This window comes from Pholcus phalangioides, unplaced genomic scaffold (assembly GCF_987345545.1).
Source record: "Pholcus phalangioides strain wild (caught in Gottingen) unplaced genomic scaffold, Ppha-v1.0 ptg000011l_1, whole genome shotgun sequence".
NCBI lineage: Eukaryota > Metazoa > Arthropoda > Arachnida > Araneae > Pholcidae > Pholcus > Pholcus phalangioides.
The window spans coordinates 2,265,749-2,291,297 of NW_028301604.1; the positions used below are offsets into that span (position 1 = coordinate 2,265,749).

The 25,549-nt window shown below is 35.1% G+C and overlaps 1 protein-coding gene across 3 annotated transcripts in view; it reads left to right on the top strand.

The window, feature by feature from the left end:
- The window catches only part of LOC149079939 (uncharacterized), a 45,239-nt gene that overhangs the window by 8,337 nt on the left and 11,353 nt on the right, over positions 1 to 25,549 (top strand). For all 3 annotated transcript variants that reach the window (XM_089238829.1, XM_089238830.1, XM_089238831.1), the window contains 6 exons: positions 1,374 to 1,557; positions 4,822 to 5,013; positions 10,633 to 10,791; positions 11,305 to 11,463; positions 19,275 to 19,383; positions 25,262 to 25,488. In XM_089238829.1, the coding sequence (XP_089094955.1) occupies positions 1,374 to 1,557; positions 4,822 to 5,013; positions 10,633 to 10,791; positions 11,305 to 11,463; positions 19,275 to 19,383; positions 25,262 to 25,488 (1,030 nt within the window). The remainder of the gene's footprint in view (positions 1 to 1,373; positions 1,558 to 4,821; positions 5,014 to 10,632; positions 10,792 to 11,304; positions 11,464 to 19,274; positions 19,384 to 25,261; positions 25,489 to 25,549) is intronic.

Here is a 25,549-nt window from a genome sequence, read left to right on the forward strand (position 1 = left end):
AGACCTTTTTTTGAGAATGAAATTTATAGAAAGAGAGAGAGTGAGTCCTTTCACATACAGATGACAACCCTCTCTCGTGCTTCATGTATGTATACAAATGCTCGTTTTTATTAGTTGATAGTTTCAGGATGTCTCCTTGTTTCTATAGAATAACCTCTGCACTAATAAATGTCTCATCTATTTTCTCACTACATAGTATTGGCAAATATTCTTGTAAAGGTGATAAACTAAAACTGTATAATTTTTTCTGTCTCCTGGGTTTTGAAGTGTTTTTAGTAGCACTGTGTGAGAAAGAACAGGCAACTCAAGTCGTTCAGTGGATCAGTCTCTTAATCTCCTGGCTACTTGGAGACAGATATTAGAATTCTCACGAGAGTGCCTACGTATTGTAACTCTCTTACTTATTGTTTTCATAATACAGTCAATGCTCGATTTTACGAACCTCCAATTTACAAATATGCTTTTTTTTATAAACTGGTCCTCTGTCCCGAACAGCATGTCATGGAGCTAATGTTAAAATCCTCTCTTTTTTTATGAATTCACATTTCTATCAACTCTTTATTTTACAAACTTTGCTTTCTTTCTGCTATTTTATTTCTGTTTATTTTATTCTTCCAACCACCTCTGAATTCGTTGTAATAAAAAGTAAACTTCAATTCGGATGTTTTATGTGTTACACCGTTTAAGAGAAAATAGAGGAAGAGGAGGGGAATTTAGAAATCTTCGCTTGAAATCTATAAAAATTAATTTGATTGCTTGTCAAAAATGTGTGGCTTGCTAAAGCCTATACATAATTTTTAAAAGTAATTGAGTTGCAGATTCAGATTAAGTCTAATTAGCTTACGTGCTCCGAAATACTGACCTGGTTGCCAAAGAATAATTAGGACCCTGTTATAAATATATGAAATGATGGCAAGAAATTTAACCCTTTCGCTTACATATTTTTCTCAACAAATGCTAGTGATGTATAATTCAGATCCAAGAGATAAATATTCAAATTTGGTAGGCTATCTTTGTTTATATTTGATTAGTAGACAAAAAGAGAAGAGTGGTTTTGATTGTTCTGTTATCAAACAATATTCCAAGAAGAATCCAATACCCTCTATTTAATCTTTATGTGTTAGCTATTTTTTCCTCCATTGTATTCCTTTGAGTTAAGAAGAAGGGGGTGGGAAATTGCTTAGGTGGACAAAAAAAAATTCTGACTGCAGCCTTCTATAGCTGCCATGCAAAACAGTAGTGCTAATGCATTTTTTTAAATACATTGGAAAAGTTAGCTCATCCTTGCAAAGAAAAAATTTGGTAATTTCAACTTAGTTTTTCCTTAATTTAATTGTCCAATAAACTTTTATCAAATAGTAATACCTTTTCAGATTGCTGGGAAATTCCTTTTGAAGATATTAAAGATCTGCAATGGCTTGGAAGTGGAGCTCAGGGGGCAGTTTTCCGAGGAAGTTTAAACAACAAGCTGGTTGCTGTGAAAAAAGTTCGAGAAAAAATAGAAACAGACATCAAACATTTAAGGAAATTATCACATTCCAATATAGTAGCTTTCAAGTAAGAAATCATGCTTATACCAATTTGCTATCTTTTAACAGATTTGATGAAATGTATACGATGAAAAATACAAATTTGTTTGAAATTTATATTTTTAACGAGGTGACTTGGGTACATGCTCTAATTTCTTATTTCAGATAAAAGAATAATTCTTTATGCATTATTTATGTATTTATACTTTTTTATTTGTCCCTGATTACTTCTAGTTGGGTGAGATAAAAGCATGTGCTTTGAAAGCGAAATATCAAGGCGATAGAGTAGTCAGGCCTTCGGAGGGGGGGGGGGGCATGGGTACACTACTCTATTACTCTGTACCCAAGTTACCCTACCTGTAGGGTGACTTGGGTATAACTTTGCATTTTTCTCCATTATTATGAGTTACAAAACAGTCATCCTCACAAAAACAAATGTCTAAAAACTTCTTTCTCTAGCGTTACAACTTTTAGTAAAAATGTTGAGTCATAAGGGAGAAATAATGAAAAACTGATTTACAGACCAGTTTTCAGTTAGACTTGAGGGATTTTTTTCCTCATCTATTATAATTGTGCATAAAATACCTTTTTTTAGGTCATAATAGCTCTTACCGTAAGTCCATAAAAAACCAGGAAAATGAGTGGGTTGATGCCTTTTTCAAAAATTATGACATGATAAAACGTTAAAAGTAAATACTTTTGACATGATAAAATGTTAAAAGTAAATACTTTTTAACGTTTCGAATATACAATCAAAATTAAACCAATAAACAGAACAGTGAGTATCTACTGAAGATATACGATGGAACTATATCAAAGTATAAAAAAGCGTTGAAAACAATGGGAAAACAAACTTTTATTCATTGTCCTTGCTATCATAGGTTGGCCAATTAGATGTCTCATCATAAAATTGTAAGTACAGTAAAGCATTGATTATCCAAATACCAATCAATCGAAACATCGGTTAACTGAAAGCAATGTACTCAGCAAATTCACTGTGTTGAGACGGCTATGAAGTGTTTAGAAAAACAAGATAAATGTGATGCTGTCTAGTTGCTGTCTTTAAAACATTTGCTAGGTTTAGCAGTAAAAAAATGAATCTCAGCTCTGAAGCAAAAGGAAAAATTTTGAACTTTTCTCAAACTGTATTTCATAGTACTTTAATGTCCATTTTGAACTTGTCAAACTAGGCTAGTAAGTTCTCTGTGTTATTTGTAAGCTGTATGATACAAAATATATACAGTTTGTGTTTGATTTCACTGTTTCTTTGTTTCATATTTTCCCCATGACACTGGTACAATTTTTCTCCGTAGATGATCGGTTATTTAAGAAATCAGTTGCCCGAACACCCCCAGTCCCCAATTGTTTTAAATAATTGATGCTGTACTGTACTCATCTAGAATATATCATTGAAGTAGTTTGATGTCCTCAATCTTTTCAGAGTTTATTTGGCACTTATCAGTGTAGGCTTTTTCAGTAGAAAACTGAATTGTATCAGTTTTTTTTAGAAACCCTGAAAGTATGCGTTTTTAGTTCATCTGCGTATTCATAGACCTTTAACATACCTTTGTTGTGCTTGTGCATTTAAAAATGTGGAACTTTGAGGTATTGAACTCTACTTTATTCCGTTTAGGAACTTTATTTCCCAAAGATTCTGTAGATAAAACTTTCTTCTTGTAGAATTTAACCAACTTTTAAAATCAACAGAGAAGTTTTCTTTGTGTAATAAATACACTGGTAAATTTGCAATTTTTACTTGATTCTGCTACCATCTTTGCATATTCTATTGGCGAATATATGTGATCACTCCTTCTCTTATGTGTCTCTTTATCACACCAAAGTTATGGTCACAGGGGAGAAAAGAATGGCCCCGTTATTGGGTAGTGTTGGACAACTTTATCAAATCGTCCTGTTGACACTAGTGTCATCACGTATCGAATGACAGTGTTGCGGTTTTGGCCACCACATGCATCCAAAACAAATAGAGGGTTTTTGCAGTAGGAGGTATGTTATTCAAAATATATTCATTAATAAAAGTGCAAACTTCATTTGGCCCTCTTTTATCCAACCCCCCCATAGCATAAGTGATATGCTGATGTTTTCATGTCATGAATGCAGAAATTGTACACCCACAGTTGTCCTAAATAAAAAAAATTTCCTTTACAGGTACATGAGGTAAAGGGAGGTTTTGCATGTAGTCAAAACAAGTACAGGCAACATTGTCTTGTGTTTTTCACATCTTGCTAACTTCCTTTATTATGTTGTAAAATTTTTTCACTTTGCGTTTATGCACTGACGACTCTGCAGCAGTCATGTGTTTTGCATTATCATTTAAAAAATTTGTTTTTGGCCAAGTTCCTCACATCACACGCACACATCTTTTCAGATCTACCAAACGTAAAGCCAAAGTTTTCAGTAAAATACTTGAGATGAAATCCATAACTAACCTTAATATCTTGATATTTTTGACAGAATAAGGAATGCGCAGGTGTATTGTTTTTATAGTTAGATCAACATTTAGGTATTTGATATTCCCATTTGCAGGAAAAGATTCAACATGTTTATGGATTTTTTCACAACATTCTCCTGGAATGGAATTTAATTCTAGAGCCTTCGCTGCAGCGAATTCACAGCAGCACAATGCAAGACATCTTACTCTTTTCGAAGATACTCCATATAAACTCAGGAATGCCATTTTGCAGACAATGTTTCTTTCCATCAATCAAAACACTATACGAAAAAAGTAAGACGAGACAACAATCAATACACAATGGAATTCTGGGATTGCCAGTATTTCACTGAATGACCACTTGATATCACTAGCGCAGGTGTTTTGAAAAAGGCATGAATCCAGGACTGATGAAACAAACACTAAATTCAGTTGTCTACTAAAGCCATGCTGAACATTGGATTGGTACCCTTTTCATACAAAACTGTGTACCTAAGCCTACAGAATGTAAAAACACTCGTAACTCATTTTCGAAAAAAAATGTGACTGATGCCCTTTTCAAAACGACTGATTCAATTAGAGTTTCATTGTCTCTAGTTAGGGACTCATTAACAGCCAAACTTTAGGCTAGTATTACACAATCTTGAATTTGACACTTGCAAATTTCCATTAGCTGTTGAAGAAACTAAATTTTCTTCCTTTGCATATTTAGCAAAGATGGTTATTGTTCATATTTAATTTCTTTTTATTTAATTTTTATTTCTCAAACTATTACAAACAGTTACATCTTCCTGTTTTCAGATTTTTTCTATGCTTCTATTCTATATTTTATATCACTCACAGGGGTGTATGTGTTCAATCACCATGTTACTGCATCATAATGGAATATTGTCCATTTGGAACTGTGTATGACTTACTTCGAAGTGGTACAGAAATTTATCCTGAAAAAGTTGTTGATTGGTCCAAGCAAGTTGCTTCAGGCATGCATTACTTACATATGCACAAAATCATCCATCGTGATCTAAAATCACCCAAGTGAGTAAAAAAATATCAAGTGATAACTTTATTCTTAGTTAATTTTAAATTTAACAATTTTCAAATTCATGAAATAATTTATAATAAACTCAACTTCCTGGAGATTTTTTAGCTTCAAAATTTTCATTTGGTTATGTTCATAAAATTAATCAATTTTGATTATTTAATAACATAATATTCCATTATGTTACTGAATATAATATCAAATCAAGTATCATATCAAATCAACATTTAGAATGGGTTGCTTTTTTTTATTATTTAAAAAAATGAAGTACAACTTTATATTGTTCGTGAACAATAAATTTTTATTAAAAATCTTTTCTTTAGAACTATAGTATAAAACACCTACAAAGTGGTCTCTAAAATTTATCTAACTATCAGGATGCTACATTTCATCTGAAATTTAAAAATAAAAATTGATGTGATAGCATTTATAATCATGGCTTTTTGCTGAAGATATTTTATCACCTATTCAGATTGATTTAACAGAAAGCTCGTCAACAACAGGTAATACTACAGAAATTGTTTTTCTTGAGATATATATTTCAGGGATGCAAAAGCTGCTCCAATTGTGCCAAACTGCACCAAAACGGTTCTCTTGCTACAAGGTGCGCCAATTGCAGTTTGTGGTGCAGATTCTTTTGAAATGCAGGCAGGTTTTCTGATTCTGACAGCAGGCGTGGATCCAAAGGGTTGGGATCACCCCTCCCAACAGCCGAATAATATGGGAGAAATCAGTCTGGCCAGTAAAATATGGGACAATCGGACGAACCCACACAATAGATTGCCCCTCCTGACACATTGCCGTGAATCTGCGCCTGTCGATAGTCGTGCCAATCAGAGTGTGAAACGAGTGCTTCCAAAAATCTGCTTGCAGTGCACCATCTACTGGGTTCACTCCCTGCACAGGTAAGCATTGTGCTGGCTGTCGAAATCAATATGATGGTTTTGGCTCTCGTAAACAGTATTCCTTTTATTATTATTTTTCTTTATTTTACCTGCTTTGATCTTTTTTTTTCTTTTCACAGTATAAAAAATAATGCAATCTGTAAAGAAATTGGCTCATTCATGTGAATTCTATTTGGATAATGTTTTCTTCTGGCGGGTAGCTGTTTGGCGCGGGCCAGTGTGGAACTGGGTTAATACAAAGCAATAATGCGTTTAGTAGTTTTTCATGCGCAGGATACATTTCCAACAAGCACACCTGCAGAAAGTTTCACCATAGGTGTCAGGACTGTCTTAACTCATGGGCCCACCAAGGCATAGCCCGGGGTCTCAAGAGAGGGAAGGGCCTCACAAAAATTAGATCTGTTTGAAATTTTCTAGGAAAGGCCTCAGAAAAATCATTTGGCCCGAGGAGCCCATGATATTCTTAAGACAGCCCTGGAAGGAGCTGTGATATGACAAAAACATTGGTAGGGGTTTAGGCAGGCCCGTAACTAGGCTGAGAAAACCGGGGTGCTGTTCTGGAGCCGCAAGTAGAATGCCCCCCCCCCCCACAGAAAATGTACACTCATTTTGAATTATAATCTTTCTTAACCCTTTCAAGGAGGGACCAAGGACAAGTCAAGAAAAAGACCATGAGAAAGCACGCTATGGCCCTGGGTCTAGGGTTGCCAGACGACCGAAAATACGACCCAAAAGGGCGTATGCAGGGATGGATTGCATTGAATGTTCATGAATTATTTGAGAACCTTGGTTGTCTCCTTAAGTTGCTTGGGGTGCGCTTATGTGGTCTGAGTTCTTAGGTTCCGGTGCATATGGAGTGTTGTATTTGAATGAATTGGAAAAAATTAAAATTTTAGTGATTTTTTCAGTTTTGGGGGTTATGGAAATTCTTGCTTTGGCTTTCATCATGCATGAATATGTTTTGAAAAAAGTCAAATAATTGGTTTTATCATTGCAGTATTGTATGCTTTAGCAGTGACATATACTTCAGAAAAATTGTAAATAGACTAATTTGTGAAGAAAATTTATTTATACTTATCTGTCCTAACCATTTTTGGCCAAATTTTCAGCATTTTAGGGAAAAATTACCCCTTACATTGTAGATAAAGTCCATTTTTATTCCTGCTCCATTTTCAAAATTTTTGCTCCAAAAATGGAAGTTTGCTGCTCCAAAATGGATGAGTGATGCTTGCATCCCTGATGTTAAAAAAAAATTAGCCCATGATAACTCAACATTTATCATTAATGAAATGCTTCATGCCAATGTTGGCGTTTCTGCATAATTCTTTTCAACTACACATTTATTTACATACAGGGTGGTGCAGAAAGTCTGTAGAAACATTAAGAATGAATAAAAACCGAAAAAATAACTGAATTAAAAAACGGAAAAATAACTGAATTAAAAAACGGTTTGCAGGGTTAGCATCGCTAGGTCACAGGAATTTTTTTAAGACTGAAAAATAACTCAAAAAACAGCCGATAGGTGGCGCTGATGTACACAAGTCAAAGAAAAGCTATGCAAATAATGAACAGAATGCCTCCAAATCTTTTATTACAGCCATATGTGTTCCGCCAGACCTGCTGTACTCTGCTGTTGCTGGATTTGTGACTCGCCTGCAATGTGTTATCCCCCGTGGTGGTGGTCATGTGGAACACATACTGCTGTAATAAACAATTTGGAGACATTCTGTTCGTTATTTGCATATATTTTCTTTGACTTGTATATGTCAGTGCCGCCTATCAACTGTTTTTCCCCCCTTCTTAAAAAAATGCCTGTGACCTAGCAATGCTTAACCCTGTAAACCGTTTTTTATTTCAGGTATTTTTCCGGTTTTTATGATTTTTTAAAGTTTTTACGAACTTTTTGCCCACCCTGTATAACCTCTGTGTTTAATTTATTATGTGTCTATTATGAATGTTTGAACATAACTGTATATAATAATAGCAAAAAGAGCTTTAGCCTATTGCTTTAATAGGTAATTATAACAGTATTGAAGTGCAATCAAACCTTAGTATAGAAAAGATTAGTCTATATACTATATATAAGGAATCATCTTTTTTCCTTTTCTGAATCCTAACATTTTATGATATCTCAATGATCCTTTAATTACTCAAATAATTATCTAGTTTATGAAACTTACAGTGTACAGGCCTTGGAGGGCTCCTATTTTTTAGAAATGTCCTATTTTCCTACTTTTGCTGCAATCGTGCTTTTTTACCCCAATTCTCTTCTACTATTCCTATTTTATTCCTCCTTTCTTTTGTTTACAGCCAATATCTCACTACAAAAATTCTGAGAAACTGCAAAATGTCACGGCTTTCCCTCCCTTTTTCATGTGTTTTATATTCACATCACAACTCGCTATTGAAAAAGAAGAGAAAAAAATTAGAGTTCCACTGGAGTAGGGGACAACGACCAGCATATATTTTTGCCACCACCCTCAGTCAAAGTGCTAAAAACTTAAGTCCAGTGGGGAAAGCGAATCTGTTTTGCAGATTTGTTGCTGTAAATAAGAAGGCAAAAAAGGGAGGAGAAGGAGGCTCTGTCCACACACGATTGATTTCATGAGAGACTAGATTTCTCTCCCGGGATCCCGTAAAGAGTATTCATCCCTAAAGCCTGATTTTCCTAGGAGTAGGCTTTTTTCGCCGCATAAACTGAACTTTATCATTTTGCGTCGGCAGAAATGTGTTACATAATCACGGTACGCATTTGTGTTTTTCTAGCCTGATGCATCAGCTCAGGGTGGCTATGTACATACGTCTCTGATCCCACCAATATGCGTTAGGAGGTACGGGGCAGAGCAATGGCGAAATTTTGCAGGGGGAGGGTCAGAGTTTTGCTGATGGTAGGGGGGGGGGTCAAAAATGGCTAAAAATTTGCTGACATAATACTTGGAACAGCACCTTATTTTAAAGCATGCATACACATTCCTAAATAGGACCTGCCTCGAGTGGCCCTGGTATACTTGCAGATAAATTAAGTGGCTCACGGTGCATTCTTACTTCAATTAAGTTGCCTGAGGCAAATTTCCAGATCACTTGAGTGGCCCATGGCACATTCCCAGATTACTTGAGTGACCCACAGCTCATTTACAGATCACACAAATAACCTTCGGCGCTGTTCTAGATCACTTAATTAAGTGGTCCGCGACGCATTTTCAAATCAGTGTAGTGGCCCCAAACTTTTCAAAAGGTTGAGTTAAGTTGAAGTATGTGTGCGAAGAAATGAAGATGTGAAGAAATGTGGCGCTGGCCGTTTAAGTCAACTGGAAATGTGCCACAAGTCACTTGGATGATCTGAAAGTGTGCAACGGGCCACTTGATAGTTCTTTAAATGTGTCAAGAGCACCACTAAAATAATCTATAAAAAATGCATTGGGCCACTTAAAAGTGTTAATGTATTGCAGACCATTAGGTGATCTGTGTGCTGTGAGCCACTCAAGTGATCTCATAGTGTACCGTGGGCCACTCAAATGATCTGTAAATGTGCCTCCAGTCACTGAAGTAATCTGGAAGCATGTCCCACTTAAATGATTTGATGATCGTTCGTGGGCCACTTGTGTGGTTTTGTTATTCGTCCTGGACCACAGAACTCTGAGGGCCATAGGTCAGCATGTGTGTTTTAACACATACTAGGTTCATGTTTATGCTATTGACAACTGCTGCCATCGGCCATCGTCTTTGAAAAAAAAAAGACATTTATGAACATATGCAGGCCATTTTCTAATTGTTGTATCCTTCGAATGTAATGTAACTCCAGGAGGTGTTACATCAATTGTGCACAACATTCATTAGAGTGTGGGCCATTTCATTGATTTTTAAATGTGTTGCGGGTCACTTAAGCTGACCTGTAAATATGTCTTGACTCAATTGAGTACTCTGGAACTGTGCAGCAGTGATCTGTAAATGGGTTGAGTATGCGTGTGTTGCATTTCTATGGCACTTAGGCAGGGTTTTTTCCTCATAAAGCACAGAGGGGAAAAAACAGATTGTGATCATTAATTGGACTTTTCAAGTAACAATAGAAATTTGATTAATTTTTTTTTTTTTTAGTTTTGCTATTTGCATTGTTTTTGATCCCACATTCTGTGGAAATGATTTTTAAATTTGTTTAATATTTAAACTTGAGTTTCTTAAAATATCAATAGATAATACTATAATTAAAATATATAAGGTGTGAATCTCAATGGCACAACATTTTTAAATGCTATGATAATTTGGGAATTTTATTTTTTCCCTCCTATTTTTTCCTATTTTTTGTCAATGGTGTTCCTATTTTTCCTACTTTTTTTTTCAAATTTTCACTTCTATGCCTGAGTGTATTTTGACAAGAGCTTCTTCTTCCAAAAAAAAAGCCAAGACTTCTGATTGGAAAACAAATTCTTGAATTTTGTTGCTACAGTCTAATCCCATTTTAATGAACACTTTTCTAATCCCTCAGATAAGTTTACATAGGAATAATGCAAAACCTGGAATTCCTTTATAACGAAATTTCATTGTAATGAAGTGATTTCTCCTGTCTCTTAAAGTTCGTTGTAACAAGATTCGACTTTTATTTTTTTATGTACAGTCAAATCTCAGTAAGGGGATACAGGATATGATGATAACTTGCACTTATAATGAATTTTACATGATTTTCAGAATCTACATTTTTTGTCATCTTTATAGCATTCTTCTCAGCTATAAGGATACTCTGAAAATATCTGATTTTGGAACTTGTCAACAGTGGAATGATAAGAGTATTAAAATGTCGTTTGCTGGAACTGTAGCATGGATGGCTCCAGAAGTTATTCGTAGTGAATACTGTTCAGAAAAAGTAGATATTTGGTAAGCTATGTTTCACAATTTCTATAACTTTGATTTGTACAAGAAAATTAACTTGAAAATATTGTTTTCTAAAATTTTGAATGCAATTTATATCAGTTAATATTGTCACCTTATTTTGTGAATTTATTAGTGTACATATGTAGAATTATTTCATGTATTTAAGATGGTAATATTGATGTAGAAAAGAATTGAAATAAATTTCTAAGAGCTAATTTCTCACCATTTTTTTCCCCTTTATCCCTTTGCATTCCACTGGTGTTGCAATCATAACTTTAGCATAGTATAACAGTTTTTTGGCACTTGAGTGAATAACAATGAAACTTGGACAAAGGTTATTCGTTGGTTCGAAAAAAAAAATGCAAATGTTTTTCTATATTCTTTAAAAACATAAAACTTTGATAATGCTGTTTTTTTTATATTCTGTAAAAAGTTCAATAAAAAATTATTCAATTCTCAGCCATTGATTCTGTGAATTTATGAACTGTAAGTAAAAGAAAACTCATTAAATTTCAGGTCATTTGGTGTGGTTTTGTGGGAGCTTTTAACTTGTGAAATACCGTACAAAAATGTTGATACTTCAGCTATCATTTGGGGAGTTGGCAATAACAGTCTTCACCTGCCTGTTCCCTCAACATGTCCAGACGGTTTCAGGCTTCTTTTAAAACAATGTTGGTAAGTCTAGCTAAACTTTATGGTTTTATGTATACAATATGGTTTTATCTTGCTTGGTTTTGTATGAAAAAAATTATAATTCATCTTCCATAAGTAATTAATAATCTATTTGGGGCAAAGATAAGTCCTATATATTAAATCTAACTAATAGTACTTACTGTCTTCCTTTATTGGTGATGCTGTGGAAGTAGTTATTTCTTGCCCAGTTTAAATGAAGCTTTATATTTCTTCCATCGCTATATTGTTGTGTATGCAGACTATTATAGGAGGTTAGGAAGTGTACCCCTCTCCCTTGTTGGTAAATATTTCCGTACTCCGTTCACATTGTTTTCCTCAAAGGGTGTAGTAACCATCATGACCCATGTAAGTATGGCATTGCTTTCTATAGTGGAGTTACAATAAGCCAGCAACCTTAAAGCAATGATAAATCTAGAAATACTCTAAATCTATAATGGAGGCAAATGAAAAGAGAATGGAAAGGTTCTACCGTTCTTGAATATAACCACATTTACAGTGTTTTGTAGTCAAAAGTCATTCTCAAGGGATCTATAGTATGTACATATAATAAAAAAAAATATTATAATCCACATAAAATAATTCCATTGTAACCCCTCACAGCTTAAAAGAAAAACAAATTGTGTTTTGGAACCTTATGATCAGGCCAGGATTACACTATAAAAGTTTGAAAAAGTTCTGTTACAAAACTTGAAAAGAACAACCAATAAGCTTATTGGTTACATTCGCTTGAATATAATCAATACCTTTATAGGTTGCATTTTTCAAGTTTTATAAAAGAGCTTTTATTAAACTTTTATCGTGTAATCCTGGCATAAGTTAATGAAAATGAGTCAATGGAATACAGTGAATGTCACAAATAAACATTTTACAACCAGTTTTTGTGTAAAAAATAGAAATGTCTTATTTTTCAAAAACAAAACGAATGGTCATCTTATTTGCATCTGTGGGTTTTCTCCAAATATAGATATCAATCAATTGTTATCTGAAACCATGAGCCCAATGTGATCATATTAAATGGTATGCACTGTATATACAGTCTGTTTCAAAAGTTTAAGCACAGTTTGAAAATTTAATTTTTTAAAAACTACTAAGTATAAAACAAAAATCTTTTGAATTCTAATAGAAAAAAAACACATAAGACTTATTAATGAGTATGATGAATATCAGATCAGAAAAATTATGACTGAGACTACACTGAACTAGAAAATGAATTACCTTTTGGGTTAGATCAGACAATTGAATAAATGACGTATTTGAACACAAAATTGCAAAAAAAAAATTTTGAGTTCAACTACGTCATTCATTCAATTGTCCTACACTGAACTAATAAAAATGTGAAACTAAGGTGTTTAAAAGTTTAGACACAAACACCATTTTATGCAAGTCAATGACCATGTGTGATTGGACAGTCAGGATTATGTGTTAAGCACCTGATATAAAAGGAGAAGAAGTGATTTAGTCATTGAATCAAAGCATCATAGTTATCACAAAACCAAGACAGGTTTGTGGATTGTCGAAACTGAAAATGAAAGCCGGGGGGGGGGGGGGGTTAAACAAAATTTTGATCACTTCAGAATGGTCCAAATGCAGTATTTGCCCAATGCTAGCCTGTAACATAAATTTTTAGCCAAAATCCCTGTGAAAAAGTCATGCCCAATAACCACAACTACAGTGAGGTGGATTGTAAGAATGACATCTGGTCAGAAAATGTCTGTGTTAGATAAAAGTGGACTTGATTCCAAAATCATGTGTCAACAATTTTTCCTCAAATCAAAGATGTCAACCATATTTTTAAGAAAATGGCTCAGCAGCCCTACTAAATATCAACCCATAAAAACTTAAGATTAAATGCAAGTATTGGTGTTTATGTAGGGTTTCCATATATCCGGTTTTTTATGTCATTTCAAGCATCCTGCATTTTAAAAATTTGCCCTTTTGTCCTCCTTTTCAGGTTTCTGCAATTTTTTGTTTCTTTTTTTCCTTGGGAAAAGATTTTTTCCACACAGAAATCTCTTTATCAACATGAATGTTTGTGTGTGTGTGTGTTTTTTTTCCATGCATGTTTACATGCTCTTACCAATCGTCGTCTGAATTCCCAGAATGCAAGCACCGAAGCAGGGGGCACTACAAGCACTGGAATCTGGTAACCCTAGGTTGAAGACCCCTGTGGTAGGGTTTTTATCAGCATAGTGGCACTATCCGTTGTGGAAATCTGAGAAAATGGCATTATCAAAGGTACACACGCAGGCATCCTGCTTTGTAAGTTTTCGAATCTGGTAACCCTATGTTTATGGGACAAATAGTTACAAAAGTCTGCAATATTTTAGAGCATTTAGCTTCAACGGACAGAACTTGTTGTCTTTCCAAAAAAGTGAACAAAAATCTGAAAATTATCAGAAAACTCTTGAGCCAACTCCTGCCCAAGGAATAGAGGGTATTTAAAGTGATCTGATACTGAGGTAACTGTTTAAATATGTGAAATTAGAATTAAATTTAAAAGTTTCTGTGTTTTTTGGCCAACGTTAAGTACAGTTTTTGTCTTTTGACGTTTCGTTCACACGAGTGACAAACATTTTCAAGAATTACATAATGGCAGTCAAAAGGCTACTACTTACACCTCCCTGCTTGAGTCGCACTGCCTCGTCAGGATTGGCCTGTTGAGCCAGATTTTCCCCCATTGACCAAAGTTGTTCCCAAGGGTTCTGGATAATGCTTAGGTCTCAATCTCATCATTTTTTAAATGGGAAACCAAGCACTGTTGATTTTCATCCTTTCTTCCTTTCTGTTGAAGCAGTTCTTTTGCTTTTGAATTTCAATTGCTTCTCTAAAAATACGTGGAAAATATCTCACATTTCATTGGATAGCACTTCGGTGTTCGCGAAGAGAATTTTGTGATCCTTGGTTAGGGCATGCTCTGCTATGGTTGACTTGTCAACCTGATCCAGTCTAAAATTTTGTTTGTGCTCGAATCTGGTCGATATTGATCTTTTTGTAGTGCCTATGTACACTTCTCCACAACTGCACAGGATACTGTAAATCCCAGCTGTTTTTAGTCCATCCCGTTGATCTTTGGCCGACCTGAGGCATTCAATTAGCTTTTTGGTTGGCTTGAAGATGGTCTTGATGCCAAAGTTTTCTCAGGTGTCGTCCAATTCTGTCCTAAACTTGACATGTAAGGGAGAAATGCTTTTCCGATCACTGGTTCTTCTACTTTCCGTGAGGCGCTTTTTGGATGTGTATAGCCCTCATTACATCCCCCGTAGAGTATTGGCCTGGAAGGTCTTAATCAGGTGTAATTTTTCTTCATCAAAATGTTCTGGCTCACAGATTCTTCTTGCTTTTTCCACCACAACTTTGATCATACCTTGCTTCTGGGCAATATGGTAATTAGACTCAACTCCTGGTGCAAGTATCTGTCTGTGTGCATCTTTTTTTACGGTAAACCATATGGCCCACAGTCTATTACATTTCCTCGTGAAACATCTAGAAACAGAAGGAATTTGATGTTATGATGTATACTGTTCAGATGAACTAGGAACTCTTCAAGTTTTTCCTCTCCATGACCCCATATAACAAATGTGTCGTCCACATACCGAAACCAGGTTGGCTGGTATGGTGCTGTCGCCAAAGCTTGGGCCTTGAATCTTTACATATAAATACCAGCTATCAACCTGGTTTTGGTATGTGGATGACACATTTGTTATATGGGGTCATGGAGACTTTTAAATTTAATTCTAATTTACACGATGGCCACAAAAGTCTTTTTTGTTTTAATATGTGAAATATTTTTGTGCATAATTTCTTGGAATTCAGAAACCTTTTTTTATTTGTGCCTAAATTTTTGGCACTTGTTTTTCATGTTTTGGTGCACCCTTGTATACATTTATTCAAATTTCTGAAATTTGATACTACGTATATCAGGGTCAGACAAATCGCAAAAAAATCTAGGTGTCAAAAAATAATGTTTCTTTTGACATTTTCAGGGCTTAGTGGCCTTCTTTCATGTTTTCATATATGTTTGCTATAAATTCCCAACATTTTGTGCTGCTCTAAGCCTGCAATTTAATAACTACACAAAGAAAACTTTTTAGGTGCAAATACCTATTTTTTAGTCGCCATGGCGACCTAGCGCTTGTCCAGTCCTGATGTATATGCAGTCTTGTGTTTGAATAAATAATAATGTAATCATCATGTTTTCCCAAGAGATCTTTACGATCTGTCCAGGGAATTTGTTAGTGTGTTAGTAGACATCCATGCCTGAACCGGGATTTGAACCCAGACCTGCACAGTCAGAAGCTAGCTCCCTAACCACTGGACTGCCAGGCAGCTAAAAATCTTGAGAGATTTTTTTCTATGTTACCTAGTTTTCCTTTTATTACAATTTCCTTACAGTGCCTCTACTTTTGAAACAGATGGTACATGATTTCACTCACTCAAAGCAATAATTTTCATAAATGAAATCTTTAATTACAAATTGATCACTAAATTGACCCAGAATTATATTTTTCAATTCAGCCAGACCTGTTTACAACAGAGGTGGAAAAAACTGCAAAAATATTCATTATATACAAACTTCATTATATCCATACCAGCTTGATGAGCAATACTAAATTCGCGGAAAATGGAAAAAAAATTGTTATGTGTGAAAATTTGAAATATCTGTAGTCGTTATAAGCGGGTTGAACTGTATTTTTCATCTATTATATTTTTTAGATTGAGGGTGTGTGAAGCTGTTATGTTATATAAAGTTAATCAAATATAATGATTATATCTAGTTAACTGTGGGTAATACAAATAGTTCCAAATGGTTTAATAATTGTTAAATTATTTGGAAACTGTTACTCGCGCAGAAACAATTTTTGCTTGACAAAACATGATTCATTGTGCCACATCTTCAATGTGTGCAAACTGAATAACAGCTATTACCTTTTTCACTGCCTTTACTATTTGGCAAAATGAAAATTGCTGATTCACATCTCCTGTCTTCATTATTTTTGTCTTTGCCCCTGTACTTATTTACAATGAAGAAAAACCATTCAGTATCCGTACTGAAGTTTGCAATTTTTTTTCTCTTTATGGTGATTGTGCTACATCAGTTTTTAGTCATAAGAATATTTTATACTTATCCCTTAAACTGCTAAATCATCTCTTTGCGATTGATGTGATATAAGTCTCAATAAAATTTAAATTTTCCAAAAATCATTAATGGGACTTTTTGAAAATTATATTTTGCAACTCGCCTTGAGATGATTTCTTAATAAATATGTTTCAAACTACTTTTTCCATGAATAAAAAATAACATAAAATATATGTTAAGACTACAAAGGTGGAATTTTCTGTGCAGTTAAAGTGATGAGGTGTATTTCATATCAACCTTCATGTATTTATGGACCATTTCACTCTATGGACCTATAATTTTTTAACTGTTATTTGTAGCAGATAGAGCCACAAAAACACATTTTTCTCAACAAGATCAATTCAACTACTGTGGAGTCTCATTAAACCAAGGTGGGTGGGATGAAGGTCACCTCTGATTATCGAAAAACTCAAATTACCCGAAAAATGATAAAAAAAAAATGCTTTAAATCTTGTCATTTTGCATTATGTCACAGAGATTACAAACAACACAGAGTAGAAATGTTAGATGATGTTTTTCCTAAAATGAAGATTGTGAAAAGGGTGCGAAGATGAGAGATGATCCATAAGGATTGATTTCGTTTCAGGTGATTGAGAAGAGTTGGGGATTGATGGTGAACATTGCTGAGACACATATAGTTTTCAACTGCCTTTCCAATGATTTAACTTAAGTAATTAGGAGACAATGTCATTGTCCACCATTACAAAGAACTTGGATCAAACTTGTTCCTTTTTCTCAGTGACCCCCCCAAAAAGTTAAAATGGTCTACATCCTTTCAAGGGAGTCAAATGTTTTATTACACGAGTTACCCATTATAGGGCTACTACTAAACGGCACATGCACCTTGTCTATATTCCTCTGTGGAACTTCTAACAAATTGGTCCATGTTGGAAAATGGCTGTACACATGTTGTGAATCTACAGAAGTTTGTTTCTGTGTAATGTTTGTTATGTGTAGTGCTGCCATCTGCCATCAGGTTTTATAACTATGAATGAAGTGTAATGATTGAATAATTGTATCATTGTATGCCTGTCGCTCTCTGTGGCAAGACTTTTTAATGGGGAGATCGACACTCATTTATGCCTCAAAGTTGGGAACCACAGGAAATCAACTTCAGCTGACCACCACTGTGGCGATGGTGGTGTTCGAACCCGGGTTCTCATGATGCGAGTCCATCACTATGACCACAGTGGGCCCCATTATAGTGCTTGGAGCTGCTTAGTCACTTTCAAACTCAAATTACAGTACAATGCGTATGTACTATGTAGTATTCCTGGGAAAAATGAAGTTGGGTTCTTGGAGTCACAAAAAGAGAGAAAAAGAGGGTCTCAAGAGGAAATTTTATAAATTGTTGTTGCCTCAGATTATCTGGAAACTCAAACTTTCGGGATAGCATTTTCAAGTTTCTACTGTACACATTGTACTTGTAGAAAATCTCTTGCACCTGACTCTGCTCACTGTTAGCATCAGCTGTGATCTCTTCATAAAATTGAAACTTCTGTACATGGTGTTCTGTTAATTGACTGACAAACTCAGTGGGTTGTTAGTAGACATCAAGAGGAACAAAAATTGCAATGGAACATGGTGTCACAAACCACATTCAGAGGGTGAAAATCGCAAAAAACGCATGCAGGTTTCAACGTCATGCTGGAACTACAAAAATTACAATAATAACTACAAAAAAATTTATTTGTTTGATTATTACATGATTTGTTAGAAGTGGCGGCCGCTGACGTCATTGCACAGTCCACAAGAATGTAAAACTGATTCCCGGACGTGCTCGAAGATACCGGGTATGCTTTTGATGTTTGCCGCAGCGACTACAAGCCGGGCTATGAGATCCTCCGGTGTGTCCACAGGCGTCGCATAAACGAGTGATTTAAAGTGACCCCATAGGAAAAAGTCACAGGGATTGAGATCCGGGGAACTTGGAGGCTAAGCAACAGGTCCCGCGCATCCAATCCATTTCCTTGGGTATATAACAGGTACGGACAACGCCTCATCTGATATTGCTGTTGGTACATCCGCTGTGCTAAGCACACCCATTGCCATCTGCTCGCCCATAAATCAGATGCATATCAACATATTCCTCGTTCGTGTAGTTGGCCATCACGATACTTATTGAAACAGATAACTAACTGCTACACGTTCTTACTACCGCAATAGCGCTAATTTATGTCGCCTGCCACGCATGGGTTATGCGATGCTGCTTTCATCAGATATGGTGAGCGAATGCATTCAGCGATGAACTGACATCCACCTTTCGTCTCCTCTGGACTCAGAGCTTGCATGTGTTTTTCGCGATTTTCACACTCTGAGCGTGGTTTGTGACACCATGTTCCATTGCAATTTTTGTTCCTCTTGATGCCTACTAACAACCCTCTTAGTTTGTCGGTCCATTAATAGAATACCCTGTATAGATCAAGTCTGGACATCTTTTTCACTTTCCATAAATATAATATGTTACTTCACCCATTTTATTAAAACCACATTTATTTTGAATTGTGTGTTTCAAAGTGTCATATTATTTTTTAAATTACTTTTCTCTCAATCAGGCTGTAAGACCAGTTTTAGTAACTAGGGCTTAACTTTTGATTTGAAAATTTATTTTCAACAAAAGTAATTTTTCTTACCAAATCTGTTGATTGTTATGCAGGAGTATCAAGCCAAGAAACAGACCATCATTTCGCCATATTCTGATGCATCTTGACATAGCTGCTGTTGAAATTCTGAGTACACCAAAAGAAAAGTATTTCATTACTCAGGTAATTTTTTTTTACATTAAAGTGGAAATGTTTAATCTTATTTCTCTGGCTCTTCTCCCTCCTCCATTATGTTTGAAAAGTGTGTAAATAAATTGTGTTTATCAATAATAAATGTTTCAAATATAATTTATATGTCAAATAGTATTTTAGATCTGTGAATTTCTGGATGGGTGTAAAGTTTGCTGATTTCAATTTTGTAATTGACTGGCAGTCTATAGGTCTTATAAAAGTATACTAAAAAAAGGTTTAAGGCTTTGCTGCAAAACTACCGAAAAGTCTATCATCTCTCAATTAATAAGGGTTTTGGCCATTTTTCTTTCTCATACAAACAGTTGAATATCCATCTTAACTTATATGATGTTGAACATTTTCATCGTTGACCTTTTTATACTTGTAAATCAACCCCCCCCCCCCATATGTATATGTTACTGCCAAAGCCTGAAATCGGCCAATTTTGTCGTAAATTGACCCAGCTAATGCCCAAATTTAAGACTACGCAAAGTGGCGGGAGATCCCTGGTCAAAGTGAAAAGAAAAGGCATGATTCAGAGTCATTGCCATTTGGCTTTTTTTATGTGTTTTATGTGATAATTATGTCCACGTTAGCTATGGAAGCCCATCAGTCACAATGCAGTAATAGTTGGGTTTTTTTTCCAAAATTTGACAGAAAAAACCATGTCTATAGTTACACTTGTGTGCAAAAATAACCCATTGATGCCGGTTGATAAAAAAATTTACCATTCAAAATTTTAATTTTTGTCTTTGCCAATAAATGGTGAGAAAGGTTCCACTCATTGTTTTTTTTTTAGAGAGGATATCTTGAGCCCTATGTTCGATTTTTCAGGGGACACAGTTGGCCCTCCGTTCATGGACGACTACACTCGTCCACATTGGGCTCATGTGATCAATAATTGTCTGGAAAGTGAGAATATTTGGCGTATGGATTGGCCAGCCAGATCTCCTGACCTAAACCCTATAGAACATGTCTGGGATGCTTTTGAGAGGGCAATCGCATCTTGCCATCCCCCTTCGAGAACCATCCCGGAGCTGAAAACTGTTTTGCTGCAGGAGGGGAAACAATTGCCTCAGGGACTCCTCAACTGCCCCTCGTCCAGTATGTTGTTGCTCTGTGCGACCTGTCTGTGAAAGGGGGCCATTTCGGTTCGATCTTGTAACATAGATTTTGGACAGTCTTGCAATGATGAGCTTTACTGACAATCATGCTTACGTACTATGACTTTTGTATGGTACAGTACGCACAATTTTTAACCTAACAATGGCAATATCTTGGGTTCTGTTTATTGTAAAAAAAAAAAAAGAAGAAAGGTAGCATTCTTCTTTGTTCAAGATCTTCCATAAGTGTATTGAGTTCATTTTTTCTTAAGGGGTCATCTAGACGTTAAAACTAGATCCAACTTTTGAAAGTTCAATGGTAACCACATTTTTTTATTCCATATTTGGATTTAGTATACCAAGAAATGCAGAAATAACAAATTTCATCATTTTTTTGAATGAACAGTCACTGAAATATAAATTATTGAAAAACGAGTGTCGTAATATTAAACAGAAACATAATTGCTGAAATAATGTAGGTATATCATTACTTTTAATTTTAAATGATAGATTTTAATGGGCCAAGCATAATTTTATTACTTATTTTGAATATGGCTTTTTTTAAATGAGAGTTATGAATTATTAAGACATATTTTTTAAAAATTTATGAGTTTAGTGTAGTGGCTATTGGTGTAGTCGTCTCTGCTAAAACTACAGCATTTCATTTCATCCGTATTTTTTTTTTAGCATTATTAAAAATTGGGGAATTGCTAAATGAAACAAAATTATAATATAAAATAGTGCAATGTTTGACGGAAAATTCTTATATTTTTTTATAAATTGATGAAATGGATGTGTCACAAACAATTGCTTTGTGACATGTCGTTTGAAATAATTATGGTATAAATATTCATTCAATCACGGATATAAAGTCACTAAAATGAAGAGTAATGAAAAAAGTTTGTTTTTCACACCTCCATCAAATAAAAACTATTTATTTTTTAACAGCACTAAATCCAAACACCCGCATAGCATATGGAGTATTTATTGTTCAAAATTCGTTTGGGTGTGTGTTTTTTCCCCTGCAATCAACCTTCAAATTCAGTTTCTCAATGTTTATAGTGTCCCCAAACACATTTTCAATCATATCTCTCTCATTTTTATACTTACAGTGATGAAATTTTATTTTTAGGGTAAATGCAATGCGATAAATCAGATGGGAAAAAAAATAAGGGTTTACATTGAAGATTTTGAAGTTTGAACAATAATAAATATGTAGATGACCCCTCATCAAGACTAATTGCACATAGTCGGGTAGAAAATCACAAACCATAATTTTTGGTGAAAACCACATATTCTACAACTTTTAGAAACCAAGATATCGCCATCATTCGGTTAAAAGTTGTGCATACTGTACATCTTTCTCTGATATAATTGTGTATTCGTACCAAATTTCATTAAAATCTGCCCATTAGTTTTTCAGAAATTAGACACAATGTACTAATTCTCTTAATTTTGCACACAAGTGTATTAAAGGGTGTTTAGAAAGAATCACCCGATTTGAAATTTGTATATTATGAAAAATATTGAACACATAGACACTTAAGATTAATTTCATATTACATGGCTAATCAAATTTTTTTACAAACCAAGCTAAAGGTGCTCAATATGTCCACCTTAAGATGCATGGCATATGTCTATACAGTAGTCAAATTTGTCCCAAACTTTTGCGAGCATATTTGCATCCACTGCGAGTGGATTTCTGTGGACTATGCACAAAACTCTGTCGGATGCGCTCCACTTTCATCTGACATGCGGGGACAACCAAGGGATTTCCCTTTGCACGGCCAACCTGTGTCTCGGAATTGTTTATACCATCGCCTAATGCTCTGAGTGGTAGGAAGTTCAACACCAGGGTATTGTTGACAAAAAACACGAACAGTTGTTACGGACTCGCACTTTGCGAAGCTTAGAACACAAAACGATTTCTGTTGTGCAGTCATCTTGACATCTTGACAAACACTGAAGTGGCAGCTGAAGAAAGTGTTAGTGCTACCTGTTGGCAACTGCTTAAGACTCGAGATTTCCCTCTTTCTACCTAAACATTATTAGATAAAAACAGATTAAAAGCTGAATGGTTGTGACTTTTTTTTTTAATTTGATGATTATTTTTGAAACACCCTGTATATAAATAGTTTTTCTCTCAAATTTATTTTTTTTTCTCTCTCTTATCACATGTAACTAATCCAGTGGTTCTCAAACTTTTGTCGCGAATTGGCTGGCCGAAGCATTTCTGTAAATCAGAATTTGGCCGCATTTCAGACTGGTAGTAATGTATACATGTGTAGGCCTGATTTTAAAAATAAAAGTGGGTCATATATGTATATGTGTACAGGGTGATTGTGCATAATTACCATAGCCATATTTTACTGGCAAACTGTTAATCCTAAAAGAATACTTCCAATTAGAAAATGTATCCAAATGTTGTGTAAAACTTGGCTATGTTATTCATGTTTCAAGGGGATGTATAGGTATTAAAATTAAAATAAACTTGTTATATATATGGACACCCTGGGCTCAAAAATCTAATTAGAAAGTTGTTGCCCTGTCTCTCCTGAGGCTAATGAATAAAAGTTCCACGTTTCTAAGTAATATTTGCTGAGATATTTGAATTTTAAAAATTGAGCAGAGTTGGGAAAAAGCAGCATAAATCAGGGAAAGAAGCATTGTTCATTAGTTTATGCTGTTCTTCCCATATTTTCTCGATTTTTTAATTCAAATATCTCAGCAGATATTGCACTTGGAAACATTTTTTTTTTTGGCTCAGGAGAGGCAGGCCAACAGTTTTCCAATTGAGTTTTTGAGCACAGGGTGTCCGTATAAAAAGGTAATTTTATTTTGATAACTATACAACCCTTTGTTAGATGAATGATGTATCTGAGTTCTGCAGGTTATTTGGATCCTTTTCCTAATTGGAAGTAGGCCTAGGATCGATGGTTTGCCAGGAAAATGCGGCAAGGGGAATTATGTAATTACTCTGCATATGCATACTGGACCCCTCCCAATTTGCCGAATCAGAAGCTGTGCAGCATTGGGTTCTAGTTGCTAATAGAAACTGTTCTGGTTGGTCACTGACAGTTGATGTTTTCTGCCGACTAAATGTTGATTTTTTTTGTCGCCATTCAAGGCTGCATTCTCTCTCTATCTCTGGATAGACACTTTGGTCGAAAAATAGACCTCTTAACTGTTCTGCATGCAAAGATGAAATCAGTTTAAAAACTTAATAAGTTTGCTGAGCTTTAAATATCCATCCAGTGGCTTCAAAATTCCTATTTTAATTACATAAAAGTGATAAATTTTTTTTATTTTTTTACTGATACTCCATTTTAAAAAATAAACATACAAAATGATGTCAAAAAACAACCAGATAACTGATGTCACTATCCTCTTCCAAAGTTCAAGGGAAAATATTGATGTATTTTTCATTAAGAAACACCTTATTAATTTATCAATAATCCTTGAAATATATATTTTAATATCTGACACATACTCAATAGCTACTTAATTTAAGATGCAAGAAAGATAATTAATTATCATTAGCATAGTTTGCTATCAAAAACACTTGTCTAGATTATAAGGAAACAGTTTTTCATCCAGTAAGAAATGTATATTTTTTAAAGAATATGCTCTAGTACTATAATATTGCCAGTGTTAGTCACCTTCATTTTATGCTAACTGTTATGTCAGCAAATTTTTACCCATTTTTGACCCCTCCCCCCTTGTCAGCAAAATTTCCCTACCTACCCTATCCCCTAACACATATTGGTGGGATCAGAAACGTACGTGGAGGGGCATAAGGACCTTGTGCTCCCTCCCCCCAGATGGAAAAAAAATCTTAATACAAAAAAAAATTTATTTTTTTTTAATTAAAATTTCAGATGAAAATACCTTTATATGTTGTTATAATATATTTCTGTTAATTTCAATGCTATTTGAAGGGTAAGAACTCAAAATTTCTCTTTAAGAAATTCGTTGCGACCCACCCTTTAAGCCATATATGGTAAACCCTTGACCCGCAGACCAAATGTGGTCTTGAAGATTATCTGATGTGGCTTGCCCCCTCAAACCTAATTTTGTAAAAATGAACTAAGCGGCACATTTACAAATTGCTTAAATGGCCCGTGGCACAATTCCAGAGCATTTAATTGGCCCATGGCACATTTTCAGATCACTGAAGTAGGCCTCAAAGGTCACTTTCACATTCAAAGATCACTTAAGTAACCTGCGACACAGTTCCAGAAAACTTGAACGATCCGTGGCACATTTAGAGATTCTTTGAGTGACATGTGGCACAGTTTTAGAGCACTTAAGCAGCCCACAGTGCAGTTCTAGATCACTCAAGTTACCCGCGGAACATTCCCCGATTACTTAAGTGATTCATAGCATAATTACGGATCACGTGATGTGTGGCACAGTTCCACAGCACTTAAGCAGCCCGGACACATTTCCAGAGCACTTGAAGGATCCGTGGAACATTTAGAGATCACTAAAAAACTGTAGGGGACTTATCAATAGGGAGAAAGAATTATTAGTTCAGGTGCCCAATAACCATCGAAAGGTTTTTCCATTTTTGGCACACCGAATAAGATGCCATTAAGAATATTTCATATCTTCATAAAGGGTGTTTGATGATGTAAGCATCATCCAAACCCCCTCCCCCCTTGTCATCAGAAGTCAGCAAATCGGAAACTCCTCCCCATCGATGCTGACGTAATACTTGAATGACTCCTATTCTATGACATTTATTGTTTTTTTTTTTCACCTAGGCTACTTGGAGAGAAGAAATCGGTCTCTACATGCAAAAAATTAAGAATGATGATCATCATGGCTTAATTTTTGAAGAAGATCTGGTACAAAGACGGAGGGAAGAACTCAGACATGCCCAGGACATTCGAGAGCATTATGAAAGGAAATTGGAAAGAGCCAATAACTTATATATTGAACTTACGTCATGTTTGATGCAAATAGAGCAACGTGAGCTACAGCTGATGAAGTAAGTGTGAAATATTTGGAGAGATTTTTTTCTGGTTGTTATTAAATAGCATCATCTCTCC